The 19,752-nt window shown below is 42.2% G+C and overlaps 1 protein-coding gene across 2 annotated transcripts in view; it reads right to left on the minus strand.

The window, feature by feature from the left end:
• Positions 1–2,381: 2,381 nt before the first annotated feature.
• cdh8 (cadherin 8) overlaps positions 2,382–19,752 on the minus strand; it is a 68,396-nt gene continuing 51,025 nt past the window's right edge. Inside the window, exons 7-12 of one of the 2 annotated variants that reach the window (XM_037246549.1) lie at positions 15,804–16,057; positions 10,636–10,772; positions 8,514–8,635; positions 7,785–7,902; positions 4,741–4,992; positions 2,382–3,987 (exon numbers count right to left, since the gene is read on the minus strand). In XM_037246549.1, coding sequence (XP_037102444.1) covers positions 3,500–3,987; positions 4,741–4,992; positions 7,785–7,902; positions 8,514–8,635; positions 10,636–10,772; positions 15,804–16,057 — 1,371 coding nt within the window. In that variant the 3' untranslated portion in view covers positions 2,382–3,499. Of the gene's footprint in view, positions 3,994–4,740; positions 4,993–7,784; positions 7,903–8,513; positions 8,636–10,635; positions 10,773–15,803; positions 16,058–19,752 lie in introns of both variants that reach the window. The other variant, XM_037246548.1, reaches the window with a different exon arrangement.

Genomic DNA, 19,752 nt, shown 5'->3' on the forward strand with positions numbered 1-19,752 from the left:
AAAAAAAAACACTTTTTGGGGGCTCTATGGAGTCACAGTCGTTTCTGTAGTTTATTTCTATTTTGTAACTACAACGATAGCACAGCAAGTAAAGTGTGTTAAAAGGCATTTTCTTTTTCTTGGTGCAGCACACCCAGAAACAACAAACTGACATTTATAGCAGGGAGAAAGGCATTTAAAAAAAAGAAAGTTGATGAGTAAGTGAAGAGCGGCGTAGGAAATGGAAAGCTACGGGAACGCTTATCCTGCGGTTAGATGATGCATAAACCTGCCACCAGCCTTCTTGGAACAGATTCAACACGCCCGCTCCGTCCGCCCTGTTGTTTCTTGACACCGCCGGCTTTTAAATCACAAGAATGCCGGTGCTACAAGGCTTTCTTTAGACTTTATTTCTTGATGAAATGTTCCACTTTACTTTATTTTTGTTCTTCTTCTCCCCTGACTCATGCAACATGGTTAGACGACTTCTTTTTTAAGATTAGAGGAAATGAGAGCATCACGCAGGACTGGAATGGTTTTGGAACAGCAGGGTAGGCTCCACTACTGAGTCTTTAAAGGCTCAGCAAGAGAAGGAGAGAGATGTTTACTACGTTTCCCATAAACACTTTCTTTGACTTATTTGATCAATAAGGCCAATCAAATGGGAAGTACTCGGCGATGTTTTGAACGCCTTTAGTTATTGCCGTCTGACTTTGCCAAAAGGAAAATGCGTGATAACGACCAACCTTAACCGGAACATAACCTTAAAGTTTTACAAGACAAACTAAAATTACAGAAATGGAATGGCCTTTCTCCACAGGGTAATTTATAAGCATCTGACATGGCTGCTCAGGACAATGTAGCCAAAGCAAAAAGCATAAACTGATCCCCATTCTATTTATTTATATTCTTATTTACTTTTTTAATTTATATTCTTATTTATTCTTATTTTTATTTTCATGTACCGTAACTCCCTGCTAGTATTTTCAAACTTTTACTTTATCCCTCTCAAGGTATTTTTCAAAGATTTATTGCAGGGGTGGCCAACCAGTCAGACACTAAAAGACATTTTATCATACACATCCATCCCTTCCTCTTACACACACACGCCACTGCTCAGCCAAATTTATTGTGTGACATTATTATGTCACACACCAACATGATAATGACAGAAATTGACTCCTACAATACTTAGACCACAAGCCAGTCATTTTCAATAATGAACATTGTGTGCACTGTCTCACAAACTCTCAGTTCAAAAAAGTCCAGAAACAAAACATAATAATTTACAATAGTGTTTTTTCACTTACTATGCATGTTGCTTCGTGCGACTTCTGGCATTCCTTGCCTTGAACAATCCTCTTCAAATGTGGCTTGTATCCCGTTGTTGCCACTCGAAGCAATTCTTTTTGTTGGATGTCTGATACCATTCGTTTTAGTTTGGCGTTTTCAGGAGACAAGATTTCAAAGACGTCACTGAGGTATGTTTTAACTTTTTAGACCGTGCAATGTTGCAAGCCAGTTGTTGCAAGCCAGTTGATGCAAGTGTGGCAGTCTCTGAGTGCTTCGTATTTTTTTTTGCAAACCTGCACCTGTTTTTCTGCCTGATTTTTCAAAGTGTCCAACTTGCGCTTGCAAAATTCAGTCCCTTTTGGAAAGTCCTGATCGATGTTAGCGTGGAGTGATCGGAAGTGGCGCTGAAGATTTCAACCTTTGACATGCGCGAATGACGTCTGACGTATCAGGCAGAATGGCTTGCCCTGACGTTGGGGGGAAAAAAAAAAAAAACTTTCCCACCCTGTTAAAAACCTCCTGTGTTCATCTTCATATTTTCGTTTAGCTGCGCATTTTTTCCTGCCATTTTGAGAGCGAAATTGACACTAATTGTTTATTCGGGTTTGCCCCACCTGCTTTGTGGAATTTCACCTCATGCGCATGCGCGTTTGACGAAAATACCTAATTGAACTCAAGCGAAATGAACACGCACAAAAAATAACACTCACACAAAGAGACAGCCTGATGTACTGTAACCCCCTGCTAATATTTTCAAACCTTTACTTTATTCCTCTCAAGGTATTTTTCAAAGGTTTATTCAATAAACCTTTGAAAAACACCTTGAGAGGGATAAAGTAAAAATACATCTAAATAAATAATAATAATAAATATCTAAATCTAAAATCTATAATAAACTTTCCCCTCAAACTCTAATGGCCCTAATCCAAAACACTAACAGTAGCCCATTGTTTCATTAAAAAAAAAAGAAAAAAGGTTTGCTGATGTGTGAATCACACGACCTTAAAAACCGAGCTACATATCCAACCGCAGTCAATATTTTGGTCATCTCCATGGCGTGTTGCTTTCCTCTCCAAGTCGACGGTCCTTAAGCAACAGACGGAACCCAGTCAACGCTATTTATAAAAATATATTTCAACAAGTAGGAAACAATACAGGGTAATCTGGAGAGATTACAATACAGGGGAGTAAATAATTGAACATACACACTGATAAGCTTTTGAACGCACAGCAGAAAAGGTGAGCGGAAGACCGTCGGTCGAGTCTTCTGTTTTCGGAAATTTGAAATTCTCTACCAGCCTCGTCTGAAACTAATGATGTTAGCAGAAATGCTATGTACAGCACAAGCCAATATTTTTCTTTACTCGTATCATACAATGTACGCACAATATGCACACGGGCTGGATTTGCGTCTTTTTTTTGTCCTGGCGAATCAAATGCTGAGTTAGCGGTCAGCAGAAAGATGCTAACGCCGCAACCGGTGTTTCTCTTGGACTAAGCCCACTTATTTGAAGAGGATGGAAAGGAAAAGATGTAGAAAAACTCTTGAAAGGTAATGAACAATCAACACAAAAAAACAAAGCATTAGGTTTCAATTGAACTTGCTTCTGTAAAAAGAAGGCCTCAGAGATTCTACATTTTTTTGTTGTTGTTGTTGTCCTCATGTCTTTTTATAGCTCAATGGCAACGCGCCAACCGTAGCATGTAAATACAAATAGTTGTATAAAGCGTAATTTATAAATGTGGCCACCATAGAGAGAACATATCAAATGATAACAAAGTCACTTTTGTTGTCAAAGCCAACACTCTTTTTTTGTCTTTTTTTGTTTTCTGTCGTTCAAATCTTCTCATACATTCATTGTTGCAAGTTAGACCACGTATTGCTTTAAAGTCCGTTCGAGATTCGCTGACCTTGCAGCTCTCTGCTACTGGAAGTCACGGCAATGACTAACACCCAAAACACTGCTAGACACTCCACAACGGAATCTAAAGTTTTTACACCCCACAAGAATCTCCTAGTAAAAAGACGGTTTGTTTCGGCTCAACGATTACAATGTGGATGACTGCTAGACCTCAACTCTAGGAAGAATACAAAAAAAGTGGCCCGTGGTTTTTTTTTCTTCTCCTTGTTTTCTGTTTCTATAAGCCGATAGAACTCTAGCGCTTAATACACACGTGAACGGTAGAGAAAAAAAGATTCCGAAAGTCTTATGTTTTTTTTTTCAGGTCAGGTCTCGCGGTCGCTCTCGCCCACCGAGTACAGTTCCCCAAGTCTCCTGAAGCGAGGGCCCCACTCCCTGAGGTAGTCATAGTTCTGGTCCGAGTCGGACGAGGTGGTCTCCAGCGAGCTGAGCGAACCGGCGACCGATCCCCGGCCCTCGTAGCCGTAGATCTGGATGGAGTCGTACGGCGGCGCCGTGGGGTCATTGTCAGCCTCGTGCAGCCGCACGTTGATGAATTCGTCCACGTCTACTCCGTTGGGGCCCGAGTGGTGGCCGGCGCGCGGCATGAACTGCAGGTCGGGCTTTATGTCCTTGCGCGGGAGATACCCGTTGATGCCATCCGGGTTCTGCAGGGTGGCGATGTCGAAGGCCTCGGTGTCTTCCTCGCCGCCGCCCTCGTCGTCGTAGCGGATGATGTTTTCACGCACGTCCTCGTCGTCCTTAATTATGAGCGGCTCGTTCTTGTGTCGCCGTAGCGTCACGAAGAGCACCACTATTACTATCCGACAAAGACCGAGTCACAAGAGGGGGGGGGGGAGACGAGGAAAAACGAGTTCAAGCTTGTCTATCTCAAAAGTTTGCCAGAAATCATTTATTTTGTTGGCTGCAAAATCATCATTGCAGTGTGCGGGCACCGGGAACCGTACGAGACAGCCAGCCAGCTTCCGCTAGCGGGACCGAGCCAAAAAGGCAGCAGGTTTAGAGAATGGTGAGCGAGGAAGTTGGTGCAATTTGTCTATTTACTTGTTTACAGCTGTTTAACTGTGAAACAGCATTTAGCGTTAGCCAAAAATCTTAGTGCAATCATCGGCCGTCTGATTGACTCGTGATTTTCATAATTTTTTTTTTGTCTTCTACGTGCTATATAAATAACATAATGTTTGCAGTTAGGATGCATTCACAACAAGAGAATGAGTTTGTATGGGACAAAAATCCCACTACCCAGGGACTAAAACCAAATTTTGTGACTGCTCCTTGGTCATGGAAATTGGCTGGAATGTTTTTTTTGGTGGGTCAATTGGGATCACGTACAAAAACCCTAACCCTGACCCTGTGCCGTGTATGCAAATCTATATTTGTTAACCAAGTAATGTCCAGAGGCCAAAATCTGCTCCAGTGTCAAAAGAACTGTCTAGAAATGTGTTTGGTTGGAGGTAGGGTCATTTGGGTCAACATAGATGTAGCCAACATTCATCGTCTTCTCAGAAATGTCAGGTCAAGAATGAAACTTTGGTCCAAACCTCACCTAAGAGCAAGATGATGCAGGCCAAGATGGCGATGAGCGCTCCCATGCTGAGTCCGATGGGAAGGACGTAAGCCTCTACGTTGCAGGACTGCACGATTCCGTCCTTACTGCAGCCGCACACCCGGATGGTCAGTGTGTTGGTACTGCTCATGGGCGGGCTACCGTTGTCCGTCACCACGATGGGCAGGAAGTACATCTCCTGTTTCTGTCGCCGGAATGTGTCGTGCTTGGCTAGGACGCTAATGGAGTTGTCTGAGAGGGGGAAGATGAGGAGAGAGAACTAATTTCACATCAGTCACCGCCTCGCTTGTCTAGCGTTGATGGATTTTTAGTGCTTTTAATCAACAGTATGAGGAAGGCGAAGCGGCAGGAAATGTGCCGGCTGATCTTTTGAAGCCGCACGCCAGAAGCCGCCCGCTCGTTAGCCGCCTCTCCTTATTAAACACCGGGCCTCTTCTTATGAAAACTCGTGAAATTCTAACCTTTACCTCTCCCGCTGCCGGGCGGGAACAACACGGCGCTCAAACTTGATCAAGAAGATGCTCGACGGGCGGGATGATTGATGTAATTGATGCTCGGGTTTATCGTCTTATAAGTGGCGAAGAACACACGGCTTCCTGAACGCCGGAACGTCCCATCTCATTTGGATCGCTCCGCACTTCACGGGGAGGGAAATTAGATGGATTGTTTAAGAGTAAAGCAAGTGGGTCATTTTCGATCTTAAAAATAGAAGTAAACACCATAATAAATACACTTTTGATACCAAGGCTGAGTATATATTTTATATTTTCCCGGCTTCAAACGCTCTTGTGTGAAACTAGCCGGGAATTTTGTAAGTTGACTGTCGCGAGTTTGATTTAGTTTTTATGAGGGCTCAGGTGGATATGGTGGGGTCTTGACTCCCACTTAATATGAATCCTAATTACTTGTATGATACTCCCTCGGATGCGGGTATATTTGGTTCGGCTTTTCTGTCAAATTGCCAACTGGGAGAAGGTTTTGCTCCTTTTACAGGTGCTCTGCTGCAATTCACCATCTCGTTATGGCTGCTAAGGCGTTCGTTCACCTGCGGGGGGATCATTTTAATTTGTTTTTCGCATAAAGGCTTTTGATTTGACACAACTTTGGAAGTTGGGAAATTTGCGGGTAGACTTTGCTGTCAAGTTGTTGATTGCACTTGTGTATGTGTGACACCGTGGGGGCTCGTGTGTGTTCTTGCGGGGTCATTATAGCTGCCGTGAAACTCCCATGTAGTTGATCATGAAATCTAGTTAACGTTTATAATACAAGCTTGGCGCATGAAAATTTTGTCGGTCGAGGTGGGGATTTATTGTCATTTTGTGGATTCGGAGGCAATCTGTCAGGGCGTTGTTGGCATTATTTCCCATTTGAGGCAAACCCTGGTGACACTTATGATACTACCTCAGAGGTTGGGAAAATTTGCGCGTCAACAAAGTTGGTGGACGAGGGATTTATAAATTTAATGGGTGCTCAAAGTTCTATTCAGTGAACTTCAGGGCTTGACTTTTTTTGGAGCGAACCGTCTCCCAGATGGGATGGCATTGTAATCTCAGTTTGAGCTTGTTTTATCGATAAATTCAACCAGTCGTGAGTAGGGAGCACTTAAAGTTCAATCCGTTGAAGAGTTTTTTTGTTCTACGAGCGTGTGGGCCGTTCCCGTGATTACACTCATCATCCCAAACAAAAGCGGCACACGGGGGCCCGCCTAACACTCCTCAGTCAAGTGTCTGCCGCCACCTCCGCCAGACAGAAATAGTCGCTGGAGTGGCGATGGCGGGCCTCCTTTCAGGCGCTATAGACAAGTGGCTGCTGCGTTGTGTACTATATAGCTGAAGAATGACAGCACATATTTGCTTTGATTCTTGCTAGGGTTACATTGTGTGCGAGAACAAACGTACGCTTGCTCGACTCGACGGAAAAGCCAGCGAGCGAGTCAAAGAAAAAAGAACAACAGCGGCGGTTTTGATCCGACACGTCGCCTTGAGAGAAGAGAGAGGAGCTTGGAGAAGAGCAGAACCTCCGTGACTCACATTTGATCCGGTGTTGTATGGGTTAGGATCGGACCAAATGTGTTTATTTTCCCACTGGTTGAATTGTTAAAGAAATCATGAGGTCATCTGAGCCTACCAGAAGACTGAAGAAAGTCATTTCCCCAAAAAATAAATAAATAAATATAATAATAATAATTAATAATAATAAAGCAACTTCTGCCAACTTCTGCAATATTAAAATTAAAGAATGAATGAAGCGGGGGAAAGAAATGATATCTCATAAAATACCTTATAAATAATAAAAATATAAATAATATTACATAAAGGATATAACATAAAATATAAATAATAATATATTATATTGAAAAGAATTATAGACAATAATACATAAAAACAGTAATGGGGAAAAAGAGCTTACAAAAGCCAAATATATAATAAAAAAGGGAAAGAAAGAAAACATTTGTTCATATTCCGTATCATTTCCTGCTGTGCCAGCTAATGCACCAGCGTAAAAAATACTACTATTTTTTGTGGAAGGTGAAAAGAAAATGTGTTTTTCTTCCTCAACTATGACCTGCTTTTGATGGCCTGAGTGAGCCATCAAAGACGACTGCAGTATGCTAGCCCACAGCCCGCGTGTCCAAACAGAAGGCTGCTACCATATGAATAGATTTCCGCTGTGAGCCCAAAACATTACACGTGACGGTGAACACAGCTTGTTCACCGCCACTTTGGACCAGCAGAGAAAAAAAAAGATAGATACCCAAGAAAGAAATGAGCAATATTGTGTAAATAAACATAGCACCATCTGCCACAAGGTAGCTTGGAAGTTCCCCTACATTGAGCAGCAAAACTAGCAGGACAAACTCAATTTGGATCTCGTTGGTTTATCTTCACTTTCAATCCAACATCTGTTGAGTGGGGCTGGATTGAAGAACAATCTGGTCACAAACATTTTGCTGCGGAACTTTTTGTTCAAAATTGAGGAAGAGTTTTACCTGCTTAATTCTTTTGAGACTTTTATTCGCTCACCTTGGTTGTTTTTAATAGTGAAGTTGGGATTGTTGAGCATCTCGGGGACCAGACGGTACTCAAAGTAGTGACCCTGGATTGGGTCATCTCGATCCACGGCGCTGACCGTTTGGATCACCTGTGTTTAAAAAAAAAAAAAAGATGATACTCATCGCACGTGCTGGAATATTTGCTCTTCACCGCTAAGAGATTTGGATTGTTATCATTGAAGCTCTGTCCGGTCTGCCTTAAAGCATCGCCGGCTTTATCCGCTAATCTGTCATCGGCGTTCTTATCGCACGCTCGGATTGATTGGGAATTAGAATCCGGGGGCCTTTGAGACGATTTTCTTTTTTTTTCCCCCGCCCCGGTCCAATAAAAGTGCATCCGACACATGTAGCTGCCTTGAATGAGGTTGATTGATGAGAAGGCAGGTGGGGGGAATGCTAAGCACCAGTCTGAGGCTTTTTTTGGCAGGGCAATGCATTGTGCCATCTGGAGGAGGCCACATGAAAGACATTCTCAACTGACGATGTGTCGTGATCAATCCTGACGGCTAAGTCCCCCCCGCCATTTTTTTTTTTTAACACCAGACTCTCAACCTCCGAGGCTTCTCTGCGAAATAATTAAGGCCATAATTCACCATGGCCAATCATTAAGTGGGCGGAAAGCAAGAAAAAGGAGAGTGACGGATGGCTGCTTTGATGAACGAGCGTCTACTGTATTCTTTTTCCCTTTTTCACCCTTTACCTGTCCGGGTTTTCCATTTTCACACAAAAAGGCTTCATATTCGGTGGCGAACTCCGGGGCGTTGTCGTTTATGTCCATGACCCGGATGGCAACCACCGCCCGGGATATCTGACTGTGGTTACCTAGGAGACAGAGAAATGAATGTTAAAACAGGTGAGTCTTTGGGAAAAATACAAAATGAAGCAGGGTGGATGAAAATCCCAGCTACATGACATGACCTAGTTTTAATTTCCTTTGTTTTTCCATCTTTATTTCTCCTTCATTTCCGGAGATGATGGGAGGACGGCATGATAAGCCACATCAATCTACCTTTCAGCCATGCAAAATAAAACGACACAATTCAAAGTGCTTTTGAACAGCGCCATGTTTGAAACATGAGCGTTAAGGAGACAAAAAAAGCATATTAATGACTCATTGGTAACGGAGGTCTGAAAAGGCAATCAAAGACAATTTAATTAGTCCTCGCTAGAGTGAGTGGTGCAAGTGGCGAAGATGAAATCCGTTGTGGATTAACGTGGCCTCTTAAGAGGCCTCGAACTTTAGACAATGAGGATGACAGCGCGTAGAAATTTTTATTCGAGTTAAAAATAAATGTCAAAGTGAGATTCTGCTTCCTTGCAGTCTAACCCCAACCCTGAATTGAAACGCTCTCAACCACAGTTGTCAAACTCAAGACGCGGGGGCCAGATCCGGCCCGCCACATCATTTTATGTGGCCCGGAAAGGCAATCAATGTGTGTCAACTCAATGTTTCTTCTTAAATGACACCTAAAATCCAAAGTGTGATGATGCACTATAACCTCGCGCCAAAGCTAACCAGAATCCTAGCCCTGGGGTTCCCAATTTTTTGAACACCTAACCTGAAGTACAGCTGTAAAAGAAATAATAATTAAAACCCAGTGGCTGCGGTCCAAGACTTTTGCACCGTTCCGGATATGATGTTAACATTAAACACCGTACTAAGAACAATTAGTGTTTAAGCCATGGATGCATCAACGCACACTCATTTGCTTAATTTTGATTGAATTAAAACAGCTCAGTAGTCACTTTGCACAAGAACATTAACACGTATGGAGTAAACACTTTTTTTTTTTCATCCAGACACGCCTTACAGATTAAAGAACATCTGCAAAGCACAAAAAAATTCACTGACGAGGTGGAAAATCTTTGCCGGCAGAGCTACAAACAGCTTTAGCCCGTACGGAAGGCTTTTATTTGCATACAGATTGTTTCAGGGGGGCTGTATGTCGCGATAAAGCTTAATGTAGCCCTTAAAGCTACTGAAACAGAAATTTACACTGCTTGTAAGTTGTCTGTCTCCACCTCCTCGCGCTTAATCAAAGAAGGTGCGCGTTAATTGCCAGGCTAAACGAAAGCTGTCGGAATGTTTTTTTTTCATTTGGGGGGGTTGGTCCCGCTGGCGTGAGGAGTCGAACGTCTTATTCTGATAAGCCGCCGTCGCCGACATCTTGTCTGGCGGGTGTACATCTCGAGGCTAAGTGACTGCGGGTTGCAGATAGCGCTGGCGAGCAACAACACTTTATTGAGAGTTTACAGGGGGTGGGGGGCCGTCTGCTCTACGTGAAAGGGGGTAAAAATAGAAGACGGGTATTACATTTCAAGTTGGCTCTTTACGGTGACGCCATTACACCGAATTCCCGGATAATTTTGCGCATCTGAGGCGTAACGGTAGAGCTGGCATTTATTCGCCCGTGTCTTTCAGAGCCGCCAGGTGACATCTGACTAATCACATTCTATTCCCCCAAGGGAGGGGGTGGGGGTGGGGGGGTCACAAGAGGGAGTGAGGGTGTTCGTCCCTGCCCTTAATCCATCCATCACTGCCACGCTGCCAATTGAGCGCCTTCTTTACAGCTTACCTTTCTCTGCCTTGCAATTAATTGCCCACAGGTCCAGTTTAAAGATTGGTTTGGAATGGTGCATGTTGTAGAAAGCACATTGTCTTAACTCGTTTACTCCCATTGACGGCTATAGACGTCAAAGATCAATTTTAACTGGGTTAGCAGTGGATGAGTTAAATGCAAACCAGCGAATGCAAATCAGGAATTTGCAGATTTTGTGAACCATGGCGTCTCCTGAAGATGATTCCAGAAAACAGAACTTACGGACTTCAGTTGCAGTGACGGTGATGTTGTGCCACATGTCCGTCTCGCGGTCCAGTGGTTTGGCCAGCGTGATCTTGCCATCATCAACGTTGATGTTGAACTGCCTTTCCAGGTCCGTGTGACGGTCAATAAAGTACCTGAAAAAAAAAAAGACATTTGAGCCCAAACGCAGCAGCATGGTTGAAGGAATTCCACACCACTGCCCAACTGAAGTCATGGAAAATCATTAATTATCCCCCGTGGAATGATTACACAGGCAGCAGGGGACATTAAAGATTATTCAGGTCCGAAAAAAGCCCCCCCCACACCACCCTCGAGTCTGATCGAGCCGACACCCTCCCTCGCCCTGTTTAAAAGACCATTAGTGCTTGTTGTGTCAGGAAAACAGATGTGGTGGTGTTAACCTCATTTGGGATCTGTCAACAATCAATGATAGCTCCAAAAGAAGTGTAAATAAAGAAATGACGCCGGCCGCACGCTTGACAAATCCCGTGGCGAGGTGTCCATTCAGACTTTAAATGACCGTATACCGTTCCTGAACCTGTGAATTTTCCCTCAGTAGTTTTCTCTTGTGACTGGACGTCTTTGGAAAGTCTTCAAAACAGTGCAAGAAAAAAGAAAAATCTGAAAAACTCACCGGCACCAACAGCTTGCTTTGAAAGTGGACCGGCACATAAAAGGACATTTTTCTTCCCTGTGAAATCGCGCTTTTTGAATGCAGGAAACCAGCGCGACACCAATTCTCAGGCCAAGGCAAAACACTCGTTCGCACACACATATACACACACATGTGCACATTGGTGAAAAAAGACAACGGGTCATTTTTCGTGTCACTTATTTTGACCCCCACGGACATCCCCAATGAGACAGAACATGAAAAAGAGCTAATGTGCTAATTACACCGTTTGTAATTATCCTCCATCATTCAATTTCCTACACAGATTGGTCGGCACAATAGTTACGAGCTAATCCTACCAGTATCAACCAAAAACATTAAAAAAAATTCCAGTTGGCTTTACCTGATGTGGGGTGAGATTTCTAAGATTCATTACACAATTTCGAATAGTTAATAATTTATAAGAATGTATAATTTAGAATGTATTTTTTTCACAACACGTATATTAGCCTTCAACCACAAAATCCAACCTTGAACCTCTAACCCGTGCTCAAACTATAACTTAAAACCCCAACAATGGATCGAAACTTAAATCCTTGAGTAAAACTCGACTTTAAAACCTTGACCCTTATTTGAAACGCAAATCCTCAACCTGTCCAAAAACCCAAACTCCTGACTAAACTCTTTCAACCCTAAATCGAGACCCTCACCTTTAAGCGCCAGCAAACTTTGATACCTCAACACCGGCTCAAACCTTAATTCAAAACCCTAATTTGAAACCGTGACAGGCAAGTGTGGACAGAGAATGAAATAAATAAAAGCAATGGCCCAGATTCCAATTGTTGGAGAGACGTAGCGAGCCGTGACATTTCCATTTTTTTTCCAGATGAAATGGTGGAAACTCCTCGAGACGCCAGTCGGGGGGGGAGACGTCCACCAGGACCTTGGAAAAAACTACACTCCCCCCTTCCTCCCCCTTTCCCCGGCCCCCCGCAAAAGCACTTTCAAGACGGGCCGACAGCAGCAAACCACTTGGGAGCGCAGCAGTTGCAGGAGAATCTCTTCTCCGGCTTCCTGACAGCCTCACGGCTGAGCGACGAGACGCTCAGCCTGAAATGTTCTGCCACCTGTCACTCAAACTGACAGCTCACTGTGAGAAAGAATTAAAAGCAAATAAAAATATACAATTGCGACCAGATTTGCAATTTTTTTTTTCTCCAGAGTGTGATAACGTGAACCGCGTAGGTTTAACAGGATAAGCGTGACCTAGCTGGCTTCTTGGCGCTTTGTCATCGTGCAAAGGAACATTGTGACTTGTATTTCACGTTGTTTGTTTCACTCCTCGTTACTGGGAAAAGTCTCAGTGGTGAATAACCCTTGCAAATCGACTGTCAATCAAAAGGTACAAAGCATCTTTATGTACCTTGTTACCTGCGCCAAGGAGCTGTTGTTTTTGTATTAGCAGCGGTAAATGTTTCACAACAGGAGGATTTTCAAACTTTGTGTATTGTGAAATTGTATTTAAAAACATCTAAACTTGTAATTTAATAATAACTCTTTTAATTATCTAAATTAGGAATTAGACATGTTTAAAATATTGAATATAAAATTATTTGCAGTTTGATTCTTTAAGATAAAATAAATTCAATTTAAGTATAACTTTTTTCTTTATTATTATTATTATTACTTTTGTGATTTTATTAGTATTTATTTAAATTTAGAAATTAAATCACATTACCAATCAATATGATGTATATTTGTTTTAATAAAATAAAATACGTCAATACATTGATTTTTGGGGGGTGAGTCATATAAATTTAAATATAGATTTTATGTAATGAAATTAATGAATTTTTACATCTGTTTATTTATTGAAAAAACTAAATACGTCAGCTTATAAATCTTTTAAAGTCAAAATCATCTTTGTTGCTAGGAATGAAAAACATTTTTTTTCTTTTTTTCTCTTGACCTCAACAACATCAAGTCTGACATTGCCGCTGTTGCCGATGAAGTCACTTCTTGTGCAGCAGCTCATATTTTAAATAGCATACAAAGACGTTATATTACCCATGTAATAACTTTTCAACTCAGCGGGGGTCCCACAGGCGGCATGTCAGCTCCCGCTCTTAAATAAATATTCTGGCTTCTCTAAAGTCAAATAAAATCTTTTCAAAGCTTGTCACAGCAGCCATATTTACGAATGGAGCGCAGTCATGGCTCAACCCTGCAAAATTGCGTCAGGCAGCTGGCGAGATGTCACGTTGCGTCTTATTTGTGATCACTCAGGTAGAAATAACGGAGCGGCGAGCGATGCAGGGCGGCGGAGGCATGGATTTCATGGAGTGCACCTGAAACGTTGTTTGGATGCATTAAGCCAGGCCGAGGGCATGTGAGCGCAAGTCCCCTTAGTGGCTTTTTTTGTCCTGCTGCTGCAACACTGAAAGCCTCTCCGAGGGTTTGAAGAGGTCGGTGTGGCGACGGCGGAAAGGAAAATGGCGTGCGGGGTGATCATCTATGGATCAATCACCATGCTGCGAGAAATATGTTGAATAACTTTGTTGTCAAAGTGATGCCGTAATGCAAAGCAAGCCGGGGTAGCTACCAAACAAAACACAAAAGAATGGAGAGAACATTGCTTTTCGCACCGTCAAATCATCGTGATCTTTGTTGCCGTTCGATGACGTAAAGGTCGGATGAGCAAAACATGAGCGCCCAGACATGCCGGTGGATATATAGCCGATTTATATTCACCAAGGAAAAAGGCCTGGTTTGGATTTGAAAAATATTTGAGTTGTATTGTTCACATTGAAAAAATATAGATTTTTGGGGGGTGAGTCAGTTAAATTTAAATAAAGATTTTTTTAATGCATTTAATGACACAAATTTTTATATCAGTTTATTTATTGAAATAACTAAATAGGTCAGTTTCTAAATTAGCCTTGTTGCTAGGAATGGATACATCTGTCACTGTCCAGTGAAAAACCAACATGGCCGCCAAGATGGCAGCCATTTCCGGTACCGACAAACTTGTCAGTGCAAAAGAAGCAATTTGATTGATCTCTCGCTTCCGTTATATTGAGGTTCCATTGTATCTTTGCCCTTGGAGATAAAGAACTGAAATATTCCTGCCAACTCTACCACACAAACAGAGGACGAATCTATGGGTGTCAATCAAACGTGAACCGTAATATCAAGATGGTGTATGTTTACCCATTTTTTAATATTCCAAAATGTCATTTTGATAAATAACAACAATATAATAAAACATAATTTAGTGTACAACAGAAGAATAGAACCCAAGAGACGAAAAAATATATAATTTTTGGCTCACCTGATTCCCGCTACTACCGCCGCTGATCATAAGTCATAATGGAATTCATTACTTTGTGGCTTCTCTGCACATTAAGTGGAACAGCAAGTACTTATGATTGGAGCAGGCATAAAACAGCCGAGGCAACAGTCGGCCCGTGTGAAGGAACAAAGATCTTAGGGGGAGCTACACAATGGTAAGAGCATACTTGGACTCAATATGATTCCAGTGAGCTCAAAAGGAAAGTGTACATTATATAAAGTATTTAGTGAGGTTAATGTAACCCTCGGAAGCTTTTATGTGGAGTTCCACAAAGAGATTATTGTCATAGTCACGGCCGCTTTTTGACAATAATGATGGGAATGTGAGCATGGATTGAGAAAATTGCTAATTCACTCTGTTCCTGCCTGACTTGCTGTAGCTTTAAAGTCAAGCCGGCATCAACAAAATAGGCCAGACTGACCTAAAAGAGTTTTTCATTCTTTTTTTTTTTTTTTTTTTTTACCAGGGGAGTAACATCCTACAACCTCCATTTCTGGCTATCTCATCACTAAACATGAGGATGCCACCATGCATGCAGAACAGCAAAAAGTGCAACGGCGTTTTCTTTCGAGCCAATCTATGAAAGGCGGCCAACCCGCCACGCAATTACAGTACACACAACCTGATGAGTGTTGTGTCCTGGGAAAAAGTCGCCAAGGGAATTAATGAAATGCCACGGCGGATGGAAGAGGTGGAGAAATTGCCTGTGTAACCTATCGTCAAGGTGCCCTTGTCATCGTCACGGGTGAGAAATTGCGGCAGCTTCGACTCATAATCTACATTTTTTTTGGCTGCCTTTTCTGACGTTTGTGGAAATGAGTGTGATTCTTAAGTAAAACGTACGGAAAGGTCACAAGAATGAAGACATTTAATTACCTCTGTGTCAAACTTTATTTTAATAATACAACTTGGAGACTGTTCGCCTCTTGTGCTGCAAGGGAAAATTGGGGTCATCATTTGGTTGTACAGCGGAAAAGCTGACAGAGTGAAACGATGCAGAATTTCACCAAAATACACTAACAACTTGACTTACCAGTGCCCTGATGAGTTTCTCAAGTTTGCAGTAGTTACTAGGTTGATTTTTCTGGTAGGATGCTGGCGACCCAATTTTGAGACTTAAATAAACTTAAGCTTTGTGAAACTAGTGACGTTTTCAGAAATGTAGTAACTCCCAACTGAAAAATTGAATAAACTCCTCACCTGACTTGACTGCTGCTGGAGTCCGGGTCCCTGGCACCAACAGTGCCGATGACGGTATTAACGGCCGCATTTTCATTGACCTCCAGCGTGTAGATTGACTTGGAGAACACGGGCGGCTCATCGGCGTCCTCCACGACAATCTTAACCGTTGCCGTATCTTTGAAGGGACCGCCAATGCCGCCACCGGGGTCTGACTGCACGTTGGTGGCCTCTACTTTGAGCGTGTACGTCCTCCGGCTTTCAAAATCTAATACCTGAAAGTAAACAAAATAGGAACAGTCACAATGTGTAACAATTTACGATTCACATAATGACATTGACGATAAGCTAATGTTGTTATTAGCATTGCTCAGTCTATGCTTTGCTTCAGTTTCATTTTCTCATTGCTTTAAGTCACCTATTGAATAAGATTGTGTCTTTTTTGAAGTAACCAAGTTACCAAAGTCAATTATATCAGTTGTAGATAAACATCTAGAAATTACGAAAGGAAATCCGCATGTTAATGTTAGCTTAGCCTGCACAGTTTCTGCTTGACTATGACTTCAATGATTTTGACTAGGATTAGCCTAAAGTGGTACCCAAATAATCCTTATTGGGGTAATAGTCACTTAAAATCAGTAAGTGATTATTGTTCTGTCAGCGAGCACACAATTGATTTACTTTTGCATCTGTCGGGCTTTGTCGTGATACTTTTCAGAAAATGATGCTTTGTCAGGCTGAGCAATTACCCTTGTATGAATCTTTTTATTTACGCTCTTGCTGACATCATATTATTAGCTGCCCGGCTAACACAAAATCAATAACGACAAGCACTCTGCGTAGGCTATCAAAAAATTCTCCGAAGGGCGTTTAAAACGTTTTGTCCAGGGCATGTTGACATGTGGGCAAGATTTTGTAGTCGCCGTACTTGGCCTGCAGTGATTCTGTCACAGATGGTCGATCATAAATATGTAACCACCTTGTTTTAAATGTTTGTGTTTGGGAAAAAAAGGATAAAAAGTTTTTGTTATAATTTAATTTATTCAATTGTATATTATAAATATTATATATTAATTTAATTTATTAAATTATTTGTCAGTTTTCATTTTTATTTTCACATTGACCTATTAAAATTTTTTTGGGCTTCACTTTTTATTACTAATCATACATTGGGTGTTATATTGACCCAAACACAGTTCTGGTTTATCCTTTTTAATGGCGGGTCACATCGAGAAAATTTTAGGTGCCCCTAAAACCTCTCTGAGGTTCGTTCCTCCACGGTCTGAGAAGCTATTTGGAGCACTTTCATCCTCCTCCATCGTTCTCTCCCTCTGATCCCTCCATATGTGGTGACAGACCCCCAGCCAGCGGATAACACTTTAATTCAAAGGTTAGCGACGGGAAAGAAGCCGGTGTGAGGCTGTGCATGGATGGTCAGAGTGATTATATGGAAATAGAGAGGGGTGAGCTTTTGGAGACTTTTATTCACCCAACCAAATATTGCTTCCACCTTTCGAGTCGGCCTGGTAAAATATGGATGAAAACCAGTGGGGGAAAAAAAGTCAGTGTTATACTGCACTATGGCGAGATAATCGTAAAGCGAAACGGTGACGTTCCCATTCGTGTCGGTTGAAATGAACTCAGTTGGCAATATAATGTGCGGCTTGTTTAAGTTGTGATTTGTCTTTGAGTCGTGTGTAATCGGTGGTTTCAGTTGGGATTGACGGATTTTGTAAATCGCGAAGTTCCAACAGGTGTTGTCATTTGTTCTTGTTTCGTGCTTGAAATTAAAATGAACTATAGCCTAATGCAATAAAAACCCGAGCGACGGCTTCTGTTTTAGCTAGTGAGTGCACATCATGCTTTTTAAAGCAGAAGCTCTCAAGGACAGCATTAGCATGGTTTCTTGTGTGTTTTGACCTTCACTACTGTCGAGTGGAGGCATTAAAGTACTCAGCAGTAAATTCCAATACCATCCAAATAGCTTCAAACACACACACACATGGATGCGCACACACACAGTGGTTATAGAGCATTTATCCTGACTTGCTCTCAACAAAATGCTTCAGTGTCAGCGAACGGACAAGTGAGAGGATCTCATTTCATGAGTTATGTATTGTAATAAAAGCCCGCAACCTGAAGCTAAATATGCTAAAAAAGTGTTGCAGCATGGCACCGTGTTGCGAACCTATTGAATAAAACTCAAAGGGAAAATTCAGCTTGCCTAAGGGCTCAGCTCGCCAACGTCGCATGACCAAACCCAGCAAGCTGGTGAGCTGTGGCAGTCATTACCTCAGCCCTTAGACCACAGGTGTCAAAGTCAAAGCCTGGGGGCCAGATACGGCCCGCCACATCATTTTATGTGGCCCGTGAAGACAAATCAAATTCATGTCAGTACTAAAATTGCAGTTGTCTTCACTTTAAAAAAAAATATTTTTTACTAGTCTGATTTGAAAACGAGTTATTTGTCAATTTGTTTTGTAGCATATACTGTATATAATATGAGGCGTTTATACATGTATTTGTGTTGACGGTCATAATGGCCCTTCGACGGAAACTATGGCCCTTCGACGGAAACTATGGCCCTTCGACGGAAACTATGAAACTATGATAATACCCCTGGCCTTAGACTTTGTATTCGACTCCTATTTTAAGGTTCAAGACCCCCAAAGAGACACGAAGGACCATTTTGTTTGGTGTCGATAATATTCACAGTCTTGTAAAACATCACCTTTGAAATAATGGAGTCAACATGTGCTCAGTCACAAAGAAACAACAGAGAAATTTTGAGTGAGGTCGAACACTCCGCCGCCCCCGCCTGCCCTCGTGTCATTTCCAGTCGCGGCATCCCATCTGGATGGACTGACTGAGCATGAAGAGACTTCAAAGTTCAGCGCAGGCTGCAGGGGTGAAAGCTCAACTAACATTCTTCTAAAGGCCTGAGGGTGAACCGCAAAAATATTTTTGAAGCATCAAAAAGCAAATAAGCCTCTCCAAATCAGCACTCCGATTTAACCCAGTCGGTTGAAGACCTCCTCCAACCCCAAAAAGTTTGATCGATAACTGATAACCTCGCAGCAAAAGTGTTTTTTAACAAGCGCTAGATGTTAAAGACCGGATGGGATGAGTCAGCGGGAGTCTTTTTGGTCTGTCACCAAGCTCCTTCACCGGACCAGAAGAACTGAGCTCACGAAGAAGCTGACTTCCACTCGCATCAGCGTCATCGCTTCCTCTTCCTCCCCTGAGGGCCCGACAAGTGTGTTCACACTTCAGAATATGGACTAAGACCACGATTCAAATTGCATAAGGCCTTCAAAAGTAATCACTAACTTCCTGTGTCTTCTCAGGAAATAAAAACATCAAAATGTTCCTGTCGTGTTTATTTAAACAATTTATTCTTGTGATGTTAATGAAAATGCGACTAAATTTTACAAGTGACTTACATAACAACCTTCATCCAAGTGGCATTTTCAAAATTAAACACCGTCCGCCCACTCGTCTGACTAACGCGGCAGCTGCTCTCGACGTTACACAAAAGATTCACCATCTCGTGATGGCAATTGTTTACAATTACCGAGGCCGGAAAGAAAATTTAAGTTTCAACTTTTACTGCAGTGTAGGCTTGGAGCCTTGAAACGGAAGTTTCCTGTTTGTGTTTTTACAAAAGACTCGACAAACAAGACAATTGTGAAACTCCCACTCAGACGAGAAGTTGCCCTAAAACAGACAAACATACTTGTGACATTTACTTTGTCAACATTTGGCGCTTTTTATGACTGATGTTCTTTGTGGTCCCGGCGGACTGCCTGAGTTGTTTTTGCACTGCACACCTCCTACACGTTGTGCTCGTCATTGTTCACACTCAGAACTAAAGCGGAACCGCACGTCCTTGGGCTAATGTGGATTCACGTCACAGCAAATATAAAGAATAAAAACTGTGGTTTGTTTGCTTTGTCTAATTTCTACAGCA

The sequence above is a fragment of the Syngnathus acus genome, chromosome 3 (assembly GCF_901709675.1).
Source record: "Syngnathus acus chromosome 3, fSynAcu1.2, whole genome shotgun sequence".
Classification (NCBI taxonomy): Eukaryota; Metazoa; Chordata; class Actinopteri; order Syngnathiformes; family Syngnathidae; genus Syngnathus; species Syngnathus acus.